General features: G+C 40.0%; 2 protein-coding genes across 8 annotated transcripts in view; both read left to right on the top strand.

Moving 5' to 3' along the window:
• Positions 1-5,664, top strand: part of LOC146476215 (uncharacterized) — a 36,541-nt gene extending 30,877 nt beyond the window's left edge. For 3 of the 6 annotated variants that reach the window (XR_014865667.1, XR_014865666.1, XR_014865662.1), the window contains one exon: positions 3,751-5,664. The gene's annotated coding sequence lies outside the window, so the exon portion shown is untranslated. The remainder of the gene's footprint in view (positions 1-3,750) is intronic. The other 3 variants (XR_014865663.1, XR_014865664.1, XR_014865665.1) reach the window with 3 other exon arrangements.
• Positions 1-5,664, top strand: part of LOC146476216 (uncharacterized) — an 11,921-nt gene extending 6,257 nt beyond the window's left edge. For both annotated transcript variants that reach the window (XM_085114763.1, XM_085114762.1), the window contains exons 4-6: positions 1,079-1,234; positions 1,887-1,953; positions 3,301-5,664. In XM_085114763.1, coding sequence (XP_084970889.1) covers positions 1,079-1,234; positions 1,887-1,953; positions 3,301-3,316 — 239 coding nt within the window. In that variant the 3' untranslated portion in view covers positions 3,317-5,664. The remainder of the gene's footprint in view (positions 1-1,078; positions 1,235-1,886; positions 1,954-3,300) is intronic.
• Positions 5,665-20,155: the final 14,491 nt, after the last annotated feature.

The raw sequence follows: 20,155 nt of genomic DNA, 5'->3' as shown, positions 1-20,155 counted from the left end.
ACAGCCTTATATCGGCCATCCCGAGTGAATGGAAAAACTTTTGTTCAAAAATGAAAGCAGTCAAACACCTGAAGTAAGCTCGAGTATTATAAGTAAACCCTTCTCCCGTAACATTTTAGGTCAAAAACTTTTCACCCGGAAAAAATTACCACGTCCCATTGCCAAAAAAGGGCTTGAATATTATAACTTTCCACGTGACGATCTTTTTTTAAGGTTTATCTGTTCCAATGCAAAATTATTCACCATATCTTATATAATTATTTACTAACTCATTATTGTACAAACTGAAAAAAGGTCTCCTCTCTACACTGTCTGTTCTGCCCAGCACTACACCAAACTGTTACACACCTGTTTGTTGAATGTGTGAAAGCGTCAATCTTTTGGTCTGAATTTAAAAATTGGATTTTGCAATTATGCAACCATCAGTTAGTTCTCCCCCAACCCCCCACCCAAGACGTAATATACGGAGTTATTTCCCAATTGAACCCACCTTGTTTAGCCCTCAATCATCTCATAATACTTGGAAAGTATTTCCTCTACGTTAATGCGCTAAATACCAAAAAATCATCTCTAATTGACTTCAGAAGATTAGTACATGATAAGATAGAGCTAGAAAAATACATAGCGGCCACCTCGGGCCAATAGAAACTTTTCTTTGCTAAATGACATAATCTTGTCATTTTCTGTAAATTTCACGTACCTTTATTTTTGTTGTATTTGTACACTTTGCGCTTACGTGCGTTGTAAACTTAATAACATTGTAACACTATGAGATATAACTGAAGATCAATGTTAATAATTTTATGTTAGTATTGTAATGTAATATTGCAATTATCATTAGGTTATTTCGGGCAGCCAGCACCCCTATCATCTATTGTATGTACATATTTGTATTTTTTGTTGTAATAATAATGGGGTGCAATAAAGTATCGTTGTTGTTATCCTTATTGAAAGATTATTAAAAAAAAATGCCGATCTGTTGAATTGGTGCTAGCTAAAAATAGTGCATCTTCTCACCCTCTGCCTGACTTCTGAATCTGTTTAAGGAACTAAAAAGGAAGAAATTTCTGTTATTTAGAAAATACAGGTTGCGAGGAATGGAAGCCTTCACAAAACCAGTGCAAGGTATGTTCCGACGGGGCTGCTGGGCCAATTACAATCGAACGAACATGCTCGATGGCAAGCCAACCCAAGTGTGAGATAAAGGTGGAAAGTGGGTGTGAAAAGTACTGTGGTAAGTCGAATGGATACTATATATAAATATTTGGCCAAGCCATAAAGCGGAGCTCCAAAATTACTTTTTTGTAGCATTTCTGCTCATCGTTTCCGTATGAACGTAATAACTTTACAAATTACTCATCCTTTCTGGACCTACTTTGTTTTTAGTGAATATGCAGTAAACTATTTAGCAACAACAGCAAATACAATGTTAACTGTTATACAGGAGAGCAAAGCATCCTCTTAAATCCTTAGAAAAAACATTCAAGAGATCTGATATTCTAAGCTACATGATTATGTAGAGCTGGGTGTCTATTGTGTACACTGTAAGTAAACATTCAGGACGGGATCGGCTATTTGTCGAGTTATGATATTTTTCTTCGCGCTTAAAATGATATTTGCATTGAGTTTTGTTCACTGGATTCCAACTGATGAAATGAAGGAAGTAGGTTTAAAGCTCTGATGCTCAAAGTTACTTGTAACTGAATAAATGAAATAATTAAAGGGAGCATTTCATTACTAATAGCAAAGAATGTTATTAATTATACAAAGATAATTATACATAGATGTAGCTGGTAATAAATCTAAAAAATGTAACTAAATTTAATTCTTAACCTGATATTAATGTTTGTTGATTATTCATTATTATTAAAATAATCTATTTTCAGCTGATGGTTCCAGCCACTCGCCCAGTGTCGCCCTCGTCCTTCTGTTGACTATTGCAACTGCCTTTAGGTGAGGAGAACAACTTACGGCACTACATCGCTCCTAAAACAATTCAAACTTACACGACTATCACCAACGAACATTGCAGCAACAAACTGATTAACCGATCAATGCGAAAAAGGAAACATTGGCAAAATCAACTAAATGACCTCAAATATGATCTGCAAAACAGAATCAAAAACTACTAGTGCAAGTTATTGCCTAACTGACACGAACTCTCTCTCCCTCAAAGGTGTCTTTCGATCACAATCACGGCTGGCGGGTGTTAATGCAAAAAAAAAAAGAAATAAGCAGGAAGAGGTTGAAAATTCGTCATTCATTCTAATTTTTCCTTTTTTCTTTTTGAAGCGAAAACTGCGGAGATTAGAGTAGTGTGCAAATTGTTAACCACGTGCGTCTGACGATACTTTCAGTGCGTTAAAAAACAACTGCGTTTACTTGATCCTCCTTATTCTTAAAAATATTTACAGAAACAAAATAAATTATTGATTTAAGCTTTCTGGTTTTACGAATGATTAAAAATAAGTGGCAATGCTTTATGGGCACAAATTACAAGCCAACCTGTAAAAATTTACGCTCATTGGAAGGATAAAGTAAGAACACTTTTCGAGACATTTTCTGTTTGTATATCATCTGGAACGTCCATAATGCAGTGATTTCAGCAACTTGTCTTCCATGGGCTAAACGTACAGAGAGCACGTATGCTACGCTACAGAAGCGCCTAAAACACTGACATCGTTGCCAAACGTAGAACTGACTCCTACTTTTCGCAGTAGTGGCTTACAACGGAATAAAAGTATATTTAAAGGCTGGTTAATAAATGGCAATTCATTTTCATTTACTTACTTAATTACCTGCTTAAGATATACCATCACATTTATCCCATTGCACATATGCACACACTAGCAGCATGAACCTAGTCTAATGGCCGAGCTCCCATGAGACCCTTCTTTCGTTCTTAGCAACCTTTCTCGTTCATCCAAAACTCAATAGTGCATACAGAGTCGTTTACCATTTGTTAAAGGGTAAAGCGTCCGAATTGGTAATCGGAAAGTCATAGCTTCGGCTCATGTTGGGAGAAAATTGGATTTCTTTTCTTCTGAGTATGCCTGTGTCACTGACTTAACAGCACATAATGCATTTTCAATTCCTTAATTACAAGGCAGTAAGCGTCTCCCAATGTTTGAAAGCACTACGTTTGGTCGTTCCATCGCGAGACAACTTGCATGAAACATTGCCTTGTCAATCTAATTTGATAAATTTTAACTGGACGGTTCCAGAAAAAGAAACCATCACAATCGCTTTTAAAAAAACCGTTACCATATCTGTTGGTTTTCTTTTTTTTTTTTTTAACAGGTACACTGTTTATTAAAAAGCCAAGCAAAAGTGCAGCTGCATGAAGTAGACAGATCCAGGAATTTCCAGTTGGAAGGGTCCAAATGTCATTTTCACACAGCTGCAGTGGGCATGAAGGAAAGTGCCTCTCATGGCGTATTATAGTATGTTCTAAGGAACTGATTTCTGTGTTTTGTGTGTAAGATTGAAATTTTCTTGTAAACGACGAAAAGGTTTCCGATCTTCTTTTTCATCAGTGTGAACACATTTGTTAATTGAAAACTACTCGGCCCGATACTGCAAGTACACTTTCACTTGTAAGAGTGATCATTTCACATCTAAACTTTAAACGGTGAAATATCTCGCATAAAGCATCACTAGAAAGCAGAACTACTTATGACTATTTAGCTTTCAGATCCACTGACTCAAAAGAGTGTAACGCAACCTCAAAAAGGAATTGTCGTTCTCCAGGTATATTTAATCGAAATGTTTCCCAGGTTTTCGGCAAAGTGTGTAGCCGTTTTATATCTATTTAACCGCATTTATTCCGTCTTTGTTCCTGTACATTAAACGAGTTTATTTTTTTCATATTTAGCTGTTTTTACCGATTTGTCGTTCCTTGTACGCTTCCATGCAATAACGCTCTAGTGTTGCTTAATAATACTTAATTCTAAAACATCATAAAAACGCCAGCTTGTGGTTGTAAGCAAAACGTTCCTCTTTAATACAGCTGTTTCGACAAAGGTTGTCCAAAAAAAGCAGAAAAGCGTACGCGACAATGCCGAAAGGTAGTCTGGGAAATAGCCAATAAAATTTCAATAATAGCCCAGAATCCATAATGCCTCGACCGCACAGCGAAGACTTGAGATGGCGGGCAGTAAGGATTCTGAGCTTGTATTTAATTTATTGGGTATTTCCCAGACTTCTTTTTGGCATTGTCGCGTACACTTTTACACTTTTTTGGACAACCTTTGTCGAAACAGCTGTATTCAAACTAGCGAGGTCCTGCACATGTGGCACCTGTTGTATGGTTTTTGTTTCCTAACATATAGAGGCAGCATAACTTTTGTTCTTTGACATTCACAACTAACCTCCCCTTGAGAACGTTTTAAAAAACATTGAACTCTAGAAATAGCATTAAAACGTAGTTTCCTTTCAAGGGAGTTTCCTTTCATATGGCTGTGGTCACTGTAGAGTTAAGGCACAGATTAACAAGATGAATCACCAATTTTTTAATCTCGGACACAAAGTACCCTTGCTGACTTTCAACATCATGATTCATAACTCAAACACTATAGTTACCAGCCTTTGCGAAGCTTCCTAAAATTTAATTTGATGTAATTGCTCACCTGACTTTGCGCTTCCACGGTAACAAAATTATGACAGTCATGTTTTTCCAAATTTCCATATTTTAATCTGTCTATGAGGAATTTTAAAATCGTCCTCGAGTGTTTTACATTTTTAAACCATTTTAGTTGTGTCTTTCAGTTATTGTTTTTGTTTACTTCTGAGTCTATTTGGACGTTTCTCTGCCTTGTGGTTGTAGAGCGACCGAAAAATCCAAGATAGCGGTTGTGACAAATGTCGTAATTCTTAAGTGTATGACGTCTACAAACACTTGTTTATGAGAAATGTATTTTTAATGGTCATACACGCACGTTCTTAATGCTCTTTCACTTTGAAGTCGCATGCAATGGCGAGTCATAACAACAACAACAACAACAACAACAACAGTATTGAAACACAAGTTTGATAAACAGAATCGTCCACACCGTATTTCGTGCCTGGATAAAACCGATAGGCCAATGTTTTTAAAATCTGTCACGGATGCCTTTATCCTTAGTAGTTGTGGATGAATGTGGAGAACAGAAAATCGATCGTATAAAAGTTCAGCAAACTGCTCGAACAAAGCAGGCTGAGAACTGGAGATCAAATTCTGAAAATCATGGTTGGCAAGTGACAAATTGCTGTGTGATCGAAAGAAATCATAATCTTGAGTTTCCCCTTAAGGCTGTTTATTCCTTAAGCGTGTTCTAGAGACGAAATCACGCTTTAACCGGCTTGTTTAACTCTGTAGTGTGTGATCATAGCCAGTTACCGGCCGTTAGTATATGAGAGCTAACACGGGTGTACATATCACCTCATGTTATTAATTTACTCTTGAGCTTTCAAAACGATAGTTCTGCCAGTAATATTAGTTTAGGAATGTATTTTTCTAGTTTTTTTCCTAATTTTTTGGCTTTTGGCTTTTGGCACGCGTGTGTGTGTTTCAAGTTGTACTTTTAGACAACGTATAAGTAGATTAACTTTTGATTGTAAATCGGTTGCATTTTTGCTTCAAACAAGCTTATGTTTTGAAGTAAGAATAAACTCTTGCTTATGAAAGTTTTGTCCGTTCTCTGATGTTTCCAGTTAACCAGATCCCAAAGTAGCCCAGAGGTTGTGAGGAGCTTTTTTCCCACTCTTCAGCTAATCTAACACCCCTCCCCCCCCCCCCCCATCACCACCACCTCCACCAACACCAACACCGCTGTTCCCCACCCGCCTCGTTGTTATTTACATGTCACTGAGTTTCTTGAACGTTCCATTTCGCGGATGAGTAACTACGCCAGTAGGAAAACTCTACCGTTACAGCTACAACCGGTGTACCACTTCTGAAATCATTTTTATTTGCCTGTCAGAAAACATACGGTAAACGTACCCAAGATGGGCACGAATTAAGTCATAACGTAACAATGTTTGAGAATTAGAAAGCGAATTAATCATCATAATAATGAAAATAGAATGACTTGATTATATGCTATGTTTACATTATCTCTCTCTCCCGGTTTGGATTGGATTTAGTGAATTTATTAGACTCATTACAAATTACTCCCTTGATAATTAACAATTATTCAACGAGCGCGCGTTGGATATGAGATGATAGATAGCCAACGAGGCGCTACGCGCCTCGTTGGCTATAATCATCTGATATCCAACAAGTGCGAGTGGAATAATTGTTTTATTAAAAACAATCAAGAAATATTGCTAGTTCTTACTGATTTCGCTGTGCAAGAACAACCAGAAGGCAATTTAATGGCTGCCATTTCTCGGCCATGGTATAATGGCTCATATACCATGGCTGCTAAGCCAATCAAATCCCTCGAATTGCATTATACAATGATTCAGTTTTTAATAATACACAATAGCTACTGCAAATTACAAGAAATTACAATATATTAGGGATGAGATGTGTGTAAAAAGTCGAGTCGGGCATAAATGAACCTTGCTGTTTTCGAGTTTTCCCCCTGCCTTTACGTGCAAAACAAATAAGATAAAGGGACTGATAGAGACAAGTAAATAGCGTGCAAACACGGGGAAACAGACTCAACTATATGAGCAGTGGATATGGCATTGAATGTTCAAAGTTTGAGCTCATGCTAATTTCGAGCTTTTCAGAGAAGAGAAAAAGCTTTATTTGATTAGAAAACTAATAAAACATTAAGATTTTTCAAATAAGTAAGCATCAGATTATGCCAGAAAATGGAAGCCATATAGTAATTTATTCTCACAGCATATCTATTGCCGCGATCACGAAGGACTAAGTTATGGGAGAAATCCGCTCCCGGCCCCAACAATTGCTATGCCTCGCCGGCACCGCACGTCGCCCAAACAACGACACACAAGCGGAGGAAAACACCACGTTACGCCCGAAAAACTCTTAAAATTGCTTTATTCTACAAACACCCTTCCCATTACTCAGACCCCCATACACCTAATGGTAGCGAAACTAACCCTGTGGTATGAAGAAACAAAAATACGGGAGCGATCAGACTACTGATTGGATATTACCCGGACGAGAAACTGTGGCAGTAACAGACGAAACCCGGGGCATGACAGACTCCAAAAGGTTAAGAGCACTAGCCGCCTGAGATACACGCGTATAGTGCCTCGCCATAGCACTACTTCTCCATCCCAAATACTAGGCTATCTCACTCGGAGAACAGCCCAAAATGCTAAGGGTGTTGGAAAGGCCGACCCTAAAACTGTGGGGTGTTTCCCCAGCAGAAAGTTTGGCCTCGGAGAGATACACACGCAAACGGTTGTTAACTGCAGAACCAAGAAATGGCCTCTGCCCGACACACTTCCCTCGATCAGAAGCTCGGAAAAAGTATCCCCCAGACAAGGAGACCCCCAGAGCTTGGCAAGCACGAATATAATAATTCAACCAAAGAACAGGACAGACCTCTGGGTCCCGAAAAGGGATGAGGACAAATTCACGAGGGGACCCCTTGCGAACTGTTTTCGTAAGAGACAATCTAAACAAAAAGCCTTCCCGATCTCTTAACCTGAAAACCTGGTCACAGGAGAGGCGTCCCAAATCCGAAGCCCTGTCCCCAATGAAAAAATCCACTATAAAAAAGGTGGCATCCCTAACAAGAATATATTTACTAACAAGGGAGAGGGACACACTTGCGGCTATTTTCTTTCTAAAATGACCGATAAGCGATCTGAATTTCGAAAAGAAAAGAGGGACCGCTTGCTTAGGAGTTACCGCCAAACTAGCTTGCTCCTCCCTAGTAAATTTTAAATATTCCTTGACTAAAGAGTGCGAAACAGGGTTAGCATTACCCAAACGGCCTAACTTATCATAAATAGCACGTAACTTCCCAATGAGGGAGTCCACGGAACCGGCCGCTAAACGGCGGGAACATTTACAAACTTTCCTATCACACGACCGAGTGTGAACAATAGTTCTGCCTGTCCTATCTTTACTAATAAGAAATTTAACAATGTCCTCAGCGGTAGCAGAGGCTGTAGACTTCGGCGGCGAAAGAGAGGCGAGAAAACTTGACAACTGCCGCTCCAAGGAAGACTTCTGCTTCTGATATGACTTGTTAGAAGAAAACGATTTAAAGTTCTCAAAACGGCTATTGATCGCCTTCATATCTAGACCAGGCTGAACAACCGGAGTAACAAGAGATCCTGTTGACGTACCACAAGCCTGGCAAAAATTCGCATCGCGATCGTTTGGATAGAGGCAAGATGAACACTTGCGGGCTGCTTTCCAGGGGCGTGAAACCTGAAGAAAAGAAGTTTACGTAGGTAAGATGCCTGTAAAGCGAAAGCTGGAAGGTTGTTACTCAACAGACGCAACGAAATGCCCAAAGGTCCCATTGGAGCGGTCTAGGGAACCAACCCGGAGTTGAGGCGGAAGGAAAAAACAAAACAAAATCGTCGCCTTTCCTTTCCAGGAGAAATCGATCAACGCTTGTAGCTTGTAAGAACGCCCACCAGTACCGACGAGGCTGTATGTCTGGCACGATTATAGTGAAGGGGCGATGATAATGGGAGTCAATGAAGAAACGAAGGAGCGGACCAATCAGCACAAAGGGGGGAAAAACAAAAGGGTTTCCCCCCAAAAGGCAACCGTTGTGCAAACACGTTGATGCCGGATGACTCTGGGGTGTGGCACGGCGTGAAATGTGGCAGACGATTGCCAAACCGATCACGGCGGCAGTTGCTGTCAAGTGACATGAGGTCAAAGGTATGCGGACCGAACATTCTCTGGACACGGGACCACGCCTCCTCAGAAAGGGTACAATCAAGGTTCGAAAGACGACGCGACGGAAGGTCGGCTGGCTTCTCAGCAGATGGAACGTAGTGCACGTCTATCAAAAAGTTGAAATCCCGACTATACCTAAAAATCGCCTTAATAACGTCATTTAATTGTGAGTTATTTCCACTTTCGCGTTGCCAAGACCCTAACAGAACTCTGCTTTCCGTATGGACATCCACGCAGGAATTTCGAATAGTTGATTTGAAAGCATCCAAAGCACACAATAACGCCTTCGCCTCTAAAAGATTAATGCTCCCCGTCTCATCCCGCCAGTAATACCGAGCCTCTAATCTGCCGCTATCCGTCAGTAAAATGCCTCCCCAAGCCCGTTTAGAAGCGTCGCAATACAAAGTGACAGTAATGTGACTCTCCGACCTCCAAGGCAAACAATCATTGCAGTCGTCTAAAAATCGCCAATACTCCTACTCAGATCGGAGAAGACCAGTGACCTTGGTAGCCGCCTTTGAATTACGCACAAGAACAGCAATGGCTTTGAAGACTTCACGCAGGTACAACTTGCAACCAGCCACAGTCAGGCTAAAAGAAACGCCTTTACCGGCAAAACGCTGAAGAGGTTTCAATGTTACAGCCTTGGACGCTAAAATGTTCTCTCTGAGTTCCTTAAATTTGACCTTTTTTCCCTCTGGAAGTACGAAAGCTTGCCGAATAGAATCGCATATAAAGCCAAGAAACGTGACGAACGTGGACGGTCTCCACAAGTAGGTAACAGAGAATGTACGCTGCCGCCTCAGCATTCCGGTAGCTAAGAGCCCAGGGCTGCTCAGACGACTGTACAGTCGATCATCGATATATTGAGAAAGTGGAACGCTAAAGGAACGCGCTACACCAGAAACTGCCAGGCCCAGGTTATGATAGAGGAAAGCGCTAGCTTTCCAGCCAAAAAGTAATGTACAAAAAGTAAAATAAAAACCCTGCCACTGCAAACCGAAAAATGTACGGGAAGACGGGTGGAGATAAACGTGTTGATAACCGCTTTTCTCATCGAAGGATGTCTGGTAATGATCGGATAAGACATACCTCGGTAAATCCGACAAATGGTCTAACTTGAAGGGGAGATCCTTTATCCACAAATTAAGGTACCGCTCGTCGTGGCAGAGGCGAGGCTTGGAAGATTCAACGGTGAGGGGTAGTACTAGGCAAGGTGGTGGGGCCCGGTCAACTTCGCCCCAAACCGACAGGACTCCGGCCGAAACCCATTACAATATAGTAGAGGAAATGAAATCCGAAAATGGAGTGCACGACTTGGAATTTTGCAACACGATAGGAGGAGGACGATCAGAGTCAAAACTCCTACCCTTGAAATCACCCGTGAAATGGATGAAAAACTGTTCAACCCTCTCTCCCTCCTTAATTACAGCCATAAGGTCGACGTACTCATTACTGACACCGGACAATAACCCCTCCCAAACCTCCGGGTGCGCATGCAACGATCCAGCCCGAAAGTCATCGGGATTCCTAAAACGAAGGTTACGCAAAACTCCAAGAGCTGGATCCCTCGCCACCATGGCAGGCGAAGCCAAAGGGCCAACGAAGGGCTGGGTTCCCTTAAAAATATCACACCAAGATGGCTCAACCGTCCCGTGGACGGCTACAGCATCGTACAACTGCTTTCGGAAAACAACCTAGGGGAAGAAGTGGAAAAGGGCAGATATAAGAAACAGGGAGAAAACTAAAGGGAACCCAACCCTCCGTTGACCCCAGGCTCCGAACCAGGTCCAGAATTGAGGCACAGAGAAGGCCCCCCCAAGGTCAACGAGGGCAGAGTGAGGACCCCCCTCCCTAATTGGGGTGCGAAACATACATGGCACACAACAAACCATAAAACGACATAAACTGAAACAGTCAGTAATCAAAGGATCTTTATTAAAGAAATACTGAAGGCGCCTGTTGACATAACAACTTAAGTACCGAAATACAAATGCCAGCAATAGAGGCGGAGAGAAACAAACTTTAGAGGGCAAAAACCTAACAGAACGCTGATAGCCTCCTCCAAGCTAAGCTAATTTTTACCGCCTCTGAACCCCCCTCAGGGACCACGATAAGAAAATTGAGAAGGGCGTTGGTTGAACTGACATTCGCGTGCCATATGGCCGTAAGGATTACAAACAAAACAACGACCACCTCCATAAGGCCTCGGGCGGGCGTAACGCAATCCGCGTGACGGGGGAGCTGCAGACCTGGTAGAGGACCTCAAAATGGAATTGGCTTCCTTTGCAATCTTGGCCCGAACTGGGTCCCCCCAAAAGACCAACGAATAGTCTTTGCAACGACTCATTATCCAGTTGGTCCACTCTCGCCCTGACCTCGTCAAGAGCAGCCGCGTACATGTCAGCTTTTTCGTGTGCTTCGTTCCTTGCGAGGCGCACCAAAGACTGCAACAACTCTATCGCCTCGTATCGGTCGAACATATTCAACGGGCGGTTCAAATGCCTTCGCAGAGTGATTAAAGCATTCTCCGTGCTTCTACGCGCTCCCTCGTCCTCCAAGGCTTTTAATTTCCTTTCGAGAAAATTGAACACGGTCAGGGAGAGGCTGAGAAACAAGAGAAGCAAACGGAGACAAAAATTACATCCACCGCCTGGCTAACAAATAAGTTGCAAAAAACACCATTAATCGTAAACGAAGTCTGAAAAACCCCCTTGGTCTCTGTAACTCCCAACGAAACTTCTATCCTAAAAAATGGCCTTCATAATCCCCACACTCGACATTGCAACCGAAAATTATATTCAACACCATCTCGGCATTCCTACCTTCCTCAATTCCTCCTCAAACCTTATATCTTCCTCTTCTCGTTCATTGCATATCATATGTTTTGCTTTTCATATCCTTTATCTCCTTTTCCTTTCTTTCCTCTTTCTCTTTATCCCTTTAGCTTTCTTCCTTTACTCCTTTTTTTTTCCTTTCCTTCCTCTTTCCTTGGCGCCGTGCCATAAATCACTTTTCCTCTTTCTCCTTTTCCTCCTTCCTCTATTTCTCTCTATTTTTTTTCTTTTTTCTTTTTTCTTTTTGTCTTCCGGCGCTTTCTCATAAGTCATTTCCTCTCCTTCTCTTTCACCTCCCTCATTTCCTGTTCAGTTCCTTCTTTTTCCTTTTCTTTTTTTTTTTTTTTTTTCTGCGCCATCCTTCCTTCTCCGCGGCTACTATTCCGTGCCTCCATTTTATATTCTTTGTTTGTTTAATATCCAGCTAACAGCGCCATAAACCTAAGCGGTTTACCAAACACCCTTACTTCACGTACGACACCAAACAAAAGAGGGCTTCGACAATGGAAACAATACAACAACGAAAACGTGCAAATGAAGTACGCGGAGGGGCAATCATGCGAACAACCGCAGGAAAAAAATAACACATAAAATATATGCAAATATAACGCACACATATAGAAAATGCGACAAAGAGCGAATACCTAACACCGCGAACACGGGAGAGCAAAAAATAAAGCTGAGCAAACTGAGACACGATAACACGAAAAAATGCGCAAAGACACAACAAGGCGGAAAACAAAGACTAGCAGCAAAACCACGTGGGAAGGGAAACTAAGAAGGCGCAAAGGAACGCAGCCTAGCAAAACTGATAAAAAACGAGCAACAAAATGCAGAGAAACGAAAACCAACGCAAACCAATACAAAACTAGGGGACCGAGAAGCCGAAAACGCTGGTCAAGAACGCGAAGAACATACGCAAAAACTACAAAGACCAAAACAATTATCTCAACGACCTCCACTGGCTCGGCTGGCTCGGCGCCGGCGGGCGGAACAACTGGTTCAACTGCAACCGGGTCCCCATCAAGAACAGGGCCAGGAGGTGGAGGCAAGACTGGTTCAGCCATAACAGAACTTGAGGGAAAGCGGAAAACTAACACAAGTCATGACGCAGGCTGGTGGCAGTGATGACAGACTAAGCTCAAAGCGCCTTCCAAGGCAATCTCGTCAAACTGCGAGATCTCGCGCCGCGTAGCCAGATCTTATGCCTGAATGGCTGCAAAGGATCATACGAGACGCTACTAGCCAGAACCCTCGGGATTAAAGGAATGAGGCGTGCTAACGTGACACGCTAATTATATATGCAGTGAGAATAGGATATAGTTTGTTTCGTGGTGTTTGTTCTGACTGGTGATTTGTATAAGTTTGTGTTCGCGGCGTATCTAGTATTATAAGCATGGAAATTATTAGCCTACTGGAAAAAATCGTAAAAAACGTTTGGGAGAACGTTCTTATGCCAGAAGTCGGAGTAAATTTTAATGCCTGCAAACGATAAACGTTGTTCACTGTGAGGAGTTCTAAAAGGTTTAGCAGAGGGAGAGCGCTGCCCGGTGTCGGGATACGTGACTGCTGCTCACATGTGACTGGTAGAAAACATGGCATGGTGTCGAATCGTCTTCCGTCTGCATGCAGAAGTGGAATAAGTTTCTGAATAAACATATTTCAACAATAAAGGTTATGCCATATTATTCAGCTAAAGAACTTATATTTTGCTAATTATAAGCTAGTGAGTGATTTCAATTCCATTTGCTAGAACTCGTTTAAGGCGAACCAGTGGCAAACTTAGAATGACCCTTAAACCCCGACCCTTAACTCCTCCACCTGGCAAGGCCCTCAGTTGTACGATTTCATTCCCTTTCTTGTTAGGGAAGCCATCAGTAAGTTTTGAATAACAACAAAAATTTGCCAAAAACACTTCCAGCAAGTGGCAACGTTGCAGAGCACAGCACTGCAAGAAAAGATTTAAAATCGTTTAACAAACCGATGTTTTAGTAGCAATTATAAAATGCTCTCTGGTTAAAAGCTTAAAAATCTGTGAGATCCCAAGCAGTTTAAGGCCTGGGTTTGAAGGGAGTTCGAAAAATATGAATGATCCCCAGTATCATCGGTTTGACCAAGAGAGGATGACTTGGTTTGACTGCCTAGAACAAGATGAAATTTTCCCTGAATATAAAACTCGATGGTTCCTTTTGCCTTAACATATAAGCTTGACCACATGACATATCACGTGATCAAAAAAATAAAATTACGTAAATCGGCCATACGGCAGCGAATTTTATTTATATAGATAATAGACGTGGATTCACAATAGTAAACATTCTTCATTTGGGATGACTGTCCTCGAGTTTTTAAATTGGAGTAATAAACAGTCAAGGTTAAATTTTGGACGGAGAAATGACCTAATTGTCCTGAGAAATGGACAATCATTCCAAACTTGAAGGGCTGGAGATATTAAATCTTTATTAGAAAAGCGTTTTTGTGTGATCTTTTCTCTTAAAACAGTCGTCTACATGTCAAATCTTGTCTTTTTTTTACGAAAACGAACAAGTGACATGTCACGTTATCTATAGCGCTACCTATTCGCAGAAATGTTAAGGATGATAAGACCTTTCTATCTGCCAAATCTCGGTTCAGTGTCATTCGTTTTGTTCAAGTTATCTCGAAGAAACCATTTTTGCTTCTGAAACCCAGTCCACTGCTTGAGATTTCGACAACCGTCCTGATCTCTTCAACGGATAGAAAAATGGGACTGTACGAAGAATGATTAATTAAAAAGTAAAACAAAAAATGAATGCTAACGAATATAAAATAAGAATGTTGCATGTGTGAAAATTAACCTTTGTTCAAAAGAATGCGATACTGATTGTGGAGCGGGCTTGAGTTGTTGTCAGCGTTGACAGTTTTCTCAGTATGTCAGGATTCAAGGTTCTTAAGGTGGTGATAATTGGCTACGTCAATAATTGACGCATTGTCAAAGTCAATCTGGCGGTTTTTGGACCAATCATGGTTTGCCACACTAGAGCCTTTAGTGTACATTTTCACGTATCTGGTGTGTTCGTTCTTTAAGATGTTAAATGACCTCCCGGTTTTGCCAATTTTGTAGACAACATTACATTGGTCTTCTAACAGTTTCCCGACGGAATTTAGGAGCCGGGAACTCTTGCTAGCTGGAGTATTTTTATTGTTTTATTAGTGCCTTGTATGTCGTGACTTCGGAGTATCCACGTTGTAGTGGTTCTGTGAGGCCTTTGATGTACGGAAGGGTCGCGAATAATCGAGTGCGAGGTAGGTCAGATATTTTATTTTGCACTAAATGTTCTTGATTTTAACCCAAATTCGTCCCTTTACTTCTAAAACTATTGCCAAAGGGGTGAATCTTTGTCTTTACTGTTCAAAAATAAACAAAGAAAACCTTTGTCCATGCATTTTATCCATTTCTCGATTATTTTTGCTCATAGATTTTTGCTCCTTTGGGTTCCGCGACTTCCCAATCCAGTGGACAGCAATCGGCTACCGACTTTTGCAATTTCACTGTAACCTTCATGCGACTGAGCAGTTTGTGGAGATTTCTCTAACAATAAACTGCTCCTTTATAACATATGGAAGTCCAACTCAAGTTAAAACCAGTGCGAAAATGTTCAACACATTAAAACATTGAAACACCCTTTACAAGCAAGCGGGTTCACAAATAAAAATTGCGAAGAAATTCCCTGGCTCTTTCTTTCAGATGCACTATTGAAAAGAAAGAGGAAGATACAAATTGAGGCTAACGACTTGTGAAAGCACTGAAAATTTGTATAATGATGTAGCAACAACGCACTAATTAAATAAAAAATGTTTAAGGTGGAACTTTTTATTTTCCCAGGAACCATTTTAAGGGCCTGCTAATGCCCGAAAATTATAAAAGTACTCGACAGCTGTTTTCATTATTTTTCCGATGATAAATAGCTTTCAATCAGTAAAAGTGTTGACAGCGTCACTGTAATTAGATCTCTTATTTTGTGCACAGATTGATGAAAGGAAGTCAACAATGCCTGCTTTATTGATCTACATTTATCTCCTTCTAAGTTCTGGCAAACAAATCAACGCTAGTTCGTCAGGTATGTCGGTCATATAGCACATCCAGACCTCGGATCAGATTCATTACACCAACTGCCACTTTCAACTTTACTACTTCACAAAGGATCGATCAATGCTTATGAGAACTCATAAAATAACCAAATACAAATGGCTTAACGAGGATTGCTAATTATAACGAGAGTGATCATTGGAAAGAGCTTTTTTTATTTCATTGCAGCTAGCTATATAAACAGTGAGCGCCATAGACAAACGGGTCAAGAACCGAAAATGTGTGGTGTTTTTTCTCTTTCGTTTGAATATTTTTTCTAGCATTTCAAAATTTTACAAATGTCTTGAAAAAACAAAAATGTTTAACAATGGGATATATCAGATCCGGTTCTCAGTTTACGAAATAAGACATAGTTTGTATGAAAACCGCGACTAATGGAAGTCTTAGCAATTCTCGTCCCTAGAGGAGACAAAAGGAAACAGCTCTGGGACGCGAATGTAGCCGCAATCGTTCTATAAACAGAGCACATAAGGCCACTAATTCCACAACCTACATAAATGACACATCTTCCTTACTTTCAGCTTAATTCACCTAAAGAAGACCAAATTAACACCAGTCTCAATAGAGTTAAGTTCATTGCGCCTTTTCAAAATAGAAGCCGTATACCCGTACGCAGAACGGAGAGTCACAAAATAAGATCTATTTTCTTTTTGCAGGCCTTATTGCCAGCTGGCGTCTTGATGGTTCTGATCAAGATATTCTGTAAGTTAAAAAATAAGCCACCTTTTTTTCGAAGAAAATAGAGAACTAAGGCAACAATTGTACTTCGAAACAAACAAAAATATAACAAATTGAAAAGGATTACGTCTTCTCAACGAGCGTCATATTAAGCAAAATATATTTACAAATACATGTATAAATACCAACGTTTTGTTCAAAATATTTTACTGATTATCTTAATTAACCCATTCACTCCCAGCTGTTTTCGATAAAAAAAAACCTATACATTTATTCGAACAGCAAATGGTAGGTTTCTGTAGGTAATGACTTTTGCTTAGGAAATTACGATCAAATTGTCTAAAACGCGCTTTGCAGCATAGCAATTAAGCCTTTCAGTCTTTCATGCAAGGACTATTACTGTACAATTTTATCTTGACCGTGCGCACGTCTCAAACCTTTTAGTACTATCTCATTCCACTGCCTCGACAGATCATCAAAAAACGCCTTTTGTCATTAAAACCGATGACGTCACAAATGGCACAGGAAGCCTGATCTTTCATTAGCAGTTCAGAGGAGGGACGTGTGTAAATGTGTAAAGACAGCGAGAATTCCTCTTCAAGCAAAATTTTTCAACTATTCTAATTAAAGTCTTACAAGTTTTCCTTTTTTATTTATATCCTTGTAACTTCCCATTGCGATTGTTTTATACAGTTTACGAGGTGCAGCCTCGTACAGAAATGAAGATGGCAAGACAGCTTTGTATATGGACGGCAATGGATCATATGCCGATACACCATCCCTCAACCTTTTCATATTTCCAGTCTTTACAATCATGTTATGGGTAAAGATATTAGAACCCAGCCAAAGTCCAAGCCATCTCTACTCCGATTGGTCAACACCACATCAGTTTGCTATTCTTGTGCTCAATCCATCCAAGACAGTGGTTTTCAAGCTAAGAGACAACCTGGGAAATGATCTTGTGAACTGTCCCTCAGAGTAAGTACATACGTACAACTGCTAGGATCTTCCTCGCAATCGGAGAGAGCGACATGATATTTCAAAAGCCTAAGCTCGTTGTATTTAAAGTATAATTTTTTAAAAATGTACTATTTAGAGATCAGGAAGACAGGGATATGGACAGATAGTTTTTTATTCATGTCCTCCATCTGCTCCATTGCAATGGCCATTCCTTCAAGCGAACAAACATTATTCGATATGCGAACGAACCGTTAATTTGTGCTACCATAACAAAAAAGAAGGCAGCTAGTAACTGTGTCATCTGACCCATGGTCATGGGTCTCTAAGCCTAAATTCTAGTCAATAACAGTTTTGAAAGAGAATACAGTTTTAAACGTTACTAAATCATATCTTGCAGAAGTGAGATTCCTTTTGACATTTGGTTACACATAGCAGTCGTGTGGATTAAAGAGAGACGTTTGGCCAAATTGTTAATAAACGGAACAGTGGCAGGAAGGCACAAAATTGACGATAAAATATCCAACCTTGAAGTCATGAACAATTCACATGGCTTCTACCAGATAGGAAAAAAACCAGGCTCTGGTAAAACATTGCATGGACTTGTAAGGCAGCTCAAGGTTTTCAAGGAGGAGCTGAGCAACAGGAAAATAAAGACGGAGATGACAACTTTCAACATCATTGGTATGTTTGAATGTTCTCTTAATGCTTACAACATTCTGTACCCAGAATTCAGTCTCTTCTTCTCTCAAACTTTTGTATCTGCTAAGTACTACGTTATTATAGGAAATAAACGCTCGAGTAATTAAATTATTTGAAATTAAGGCGAATTCATGTAACGCGAATTGCAGGAAAAATTACCTCCCAATAAAGGAAATTAATTAACGCAAGAGACGTGTTAAAATTTCAAAATGAGGTAAATTAACGTGTTTTACACAAAGAAACAGAATTTTTCGCACAATAAGAACAAATTTAACTCAACGCTTTGTGTAATTAAAATTCTGAAATGCAAACAATATTCGCGGAATTGTCCCTAACTACAGGAGCTATTCAACGAAGTAATCTGGCCCATTCGAGCCTTTTTAACAGTACCCATGATACAATACAATACAATACCCTTTATTTTACGTGGTAAATGTTCTTAGCTAATCAGCTACTTTACAGACGTACCACGTCGAAAAAAAATAAATAAATAAATAAACTAAAAATGATAATAAAAAGGGAGAATGGCTTAAAAATGTATGTACAGTTGAAAAATTATTAAAACTAAGAGCAGATCACAAGATCATTGCATAATAACATTACAACTGGGCAGTATGTATTTACATGTATTTGCGCAATTAGAATATAAAGTTTAAGAAATTCATCTTGGACATTAAGTTCTTAAATGATCCAATACTGTTAGCGGCACGGAACTGATCCGGAAAAGCGATAATACTGGCGGTTCTCTACTCAGATAAGACAATGCATTTTCCTTTCTGGGGTGTATCAAGAATTTGGGGGTGGGGAAAATCGTGGAAATTAAGGTCGCGGAAATTTGCGCGCTACTTAATTAATGACGCGAAAATTAACATTAACAAAAATTAACACGACTTAAATTAATGCGAATTTTTAAAATTCGCGTTAATTTTCTTAATAAGGTAGTTAGTGTACGCGACAAAGTGTGTTGGCCTCCTTAGGCACTAATGAATCATACATTTGACGCGCAGGTCAAATAAGTGAAAGGAGAGAGACCTTCGTAGTTATTCGTTCACGGTTTAATTTCATAATGATCCGGTATTTTATTTCTCTAGGAGAACAGTAAAATATGTAAAAAAAATTCCTTAGTTTCTTAATCCCATCTCTTAAATTTTAGAATAGTAAAAAAAATAAATCTGTTGTTAATTCTTTTCCTTTGATAAAGTGTTCTTATAAGCCTTTCTGTTTGCCCTCCTAACTCCAATTTTTTAAGTAATTGGTCAGAAATTCTAACATCTTCCAAAAACAGTTAATAGTTAGTAAGACAATGTAGATTTCAAGCAAAGTAAGTTTTAAGGTGAATGCAGTTATTCCACGAGCACGTGCACGTACCATTTCTTGAATCAATTGTGCTCGTCCTCGTCGTATCAAGCGCTCAGGTACCAAGAGGAAAACGAAATGGCTGGCACGCCAAGTCTCACGTTCTTTTAACTTGACTTGATAAGTTGTTCCTCAAACCACAGGCTTGAACGTATAAATTGTTTTAGGGCAACTGATTTTATGTTTTAGATATCCACTAACAAAGTGTCAAAGGACTGAACTTCCTCTCTCTTCTAATCCTGTATGTTACGGAAAGCCTATTCGGTGAGCTAATGTCGCCTTCTGTTACAATTAATAAAATGCTGCTTTTCTATACACCATCGTCTTGGCTTCATTGGCTGTTTCGTTTCAGCCTGGGAATGCGCCTCAACAGTATTTCTTTATAGAAATTAATTCAGGAATCCAAATCTCCAAGAGACAATCCGATTGTGTATAAGGTATCTTCGAGGTCGATTGTTCTAATCAGTATTTGAATCAATACTGAGATATTAGAAAAAGGAATGGATAAGGTGAGTTACTTGCTTTAGTTCAGTTACTCTGTGATCTGTTAGGCTTTGGCCCTGCACTGCAAAGATAGACCACCCCCCCCCCCCCCCCCCCGTTTCAGCTTCAATCCACCGCCCTTGAGCCACTGATTGTTCAGTTTAATGATCATATGCATCAGCTTTTTTT

This window comes from Pavona decussata, unplaced genomic scaffold (assembly GCF_977016875.1).
Source record: "Pavona decussata unplaced genomic scaffold, jaPavDecu1.1 SCAFFOLD_78, whole genome shotgun sequence".
Taxonomy (NCBI): Eukaryota; Metazoa; Cnidaria; class Anthozoa; order Scleractinia; family Agariciidae; genus Pavona; species Pavona decussata.
Note: the sequence above shows the minus strand (reverse complement) of the source record. Positions and strands in the feature narration are given on the sequence as shown.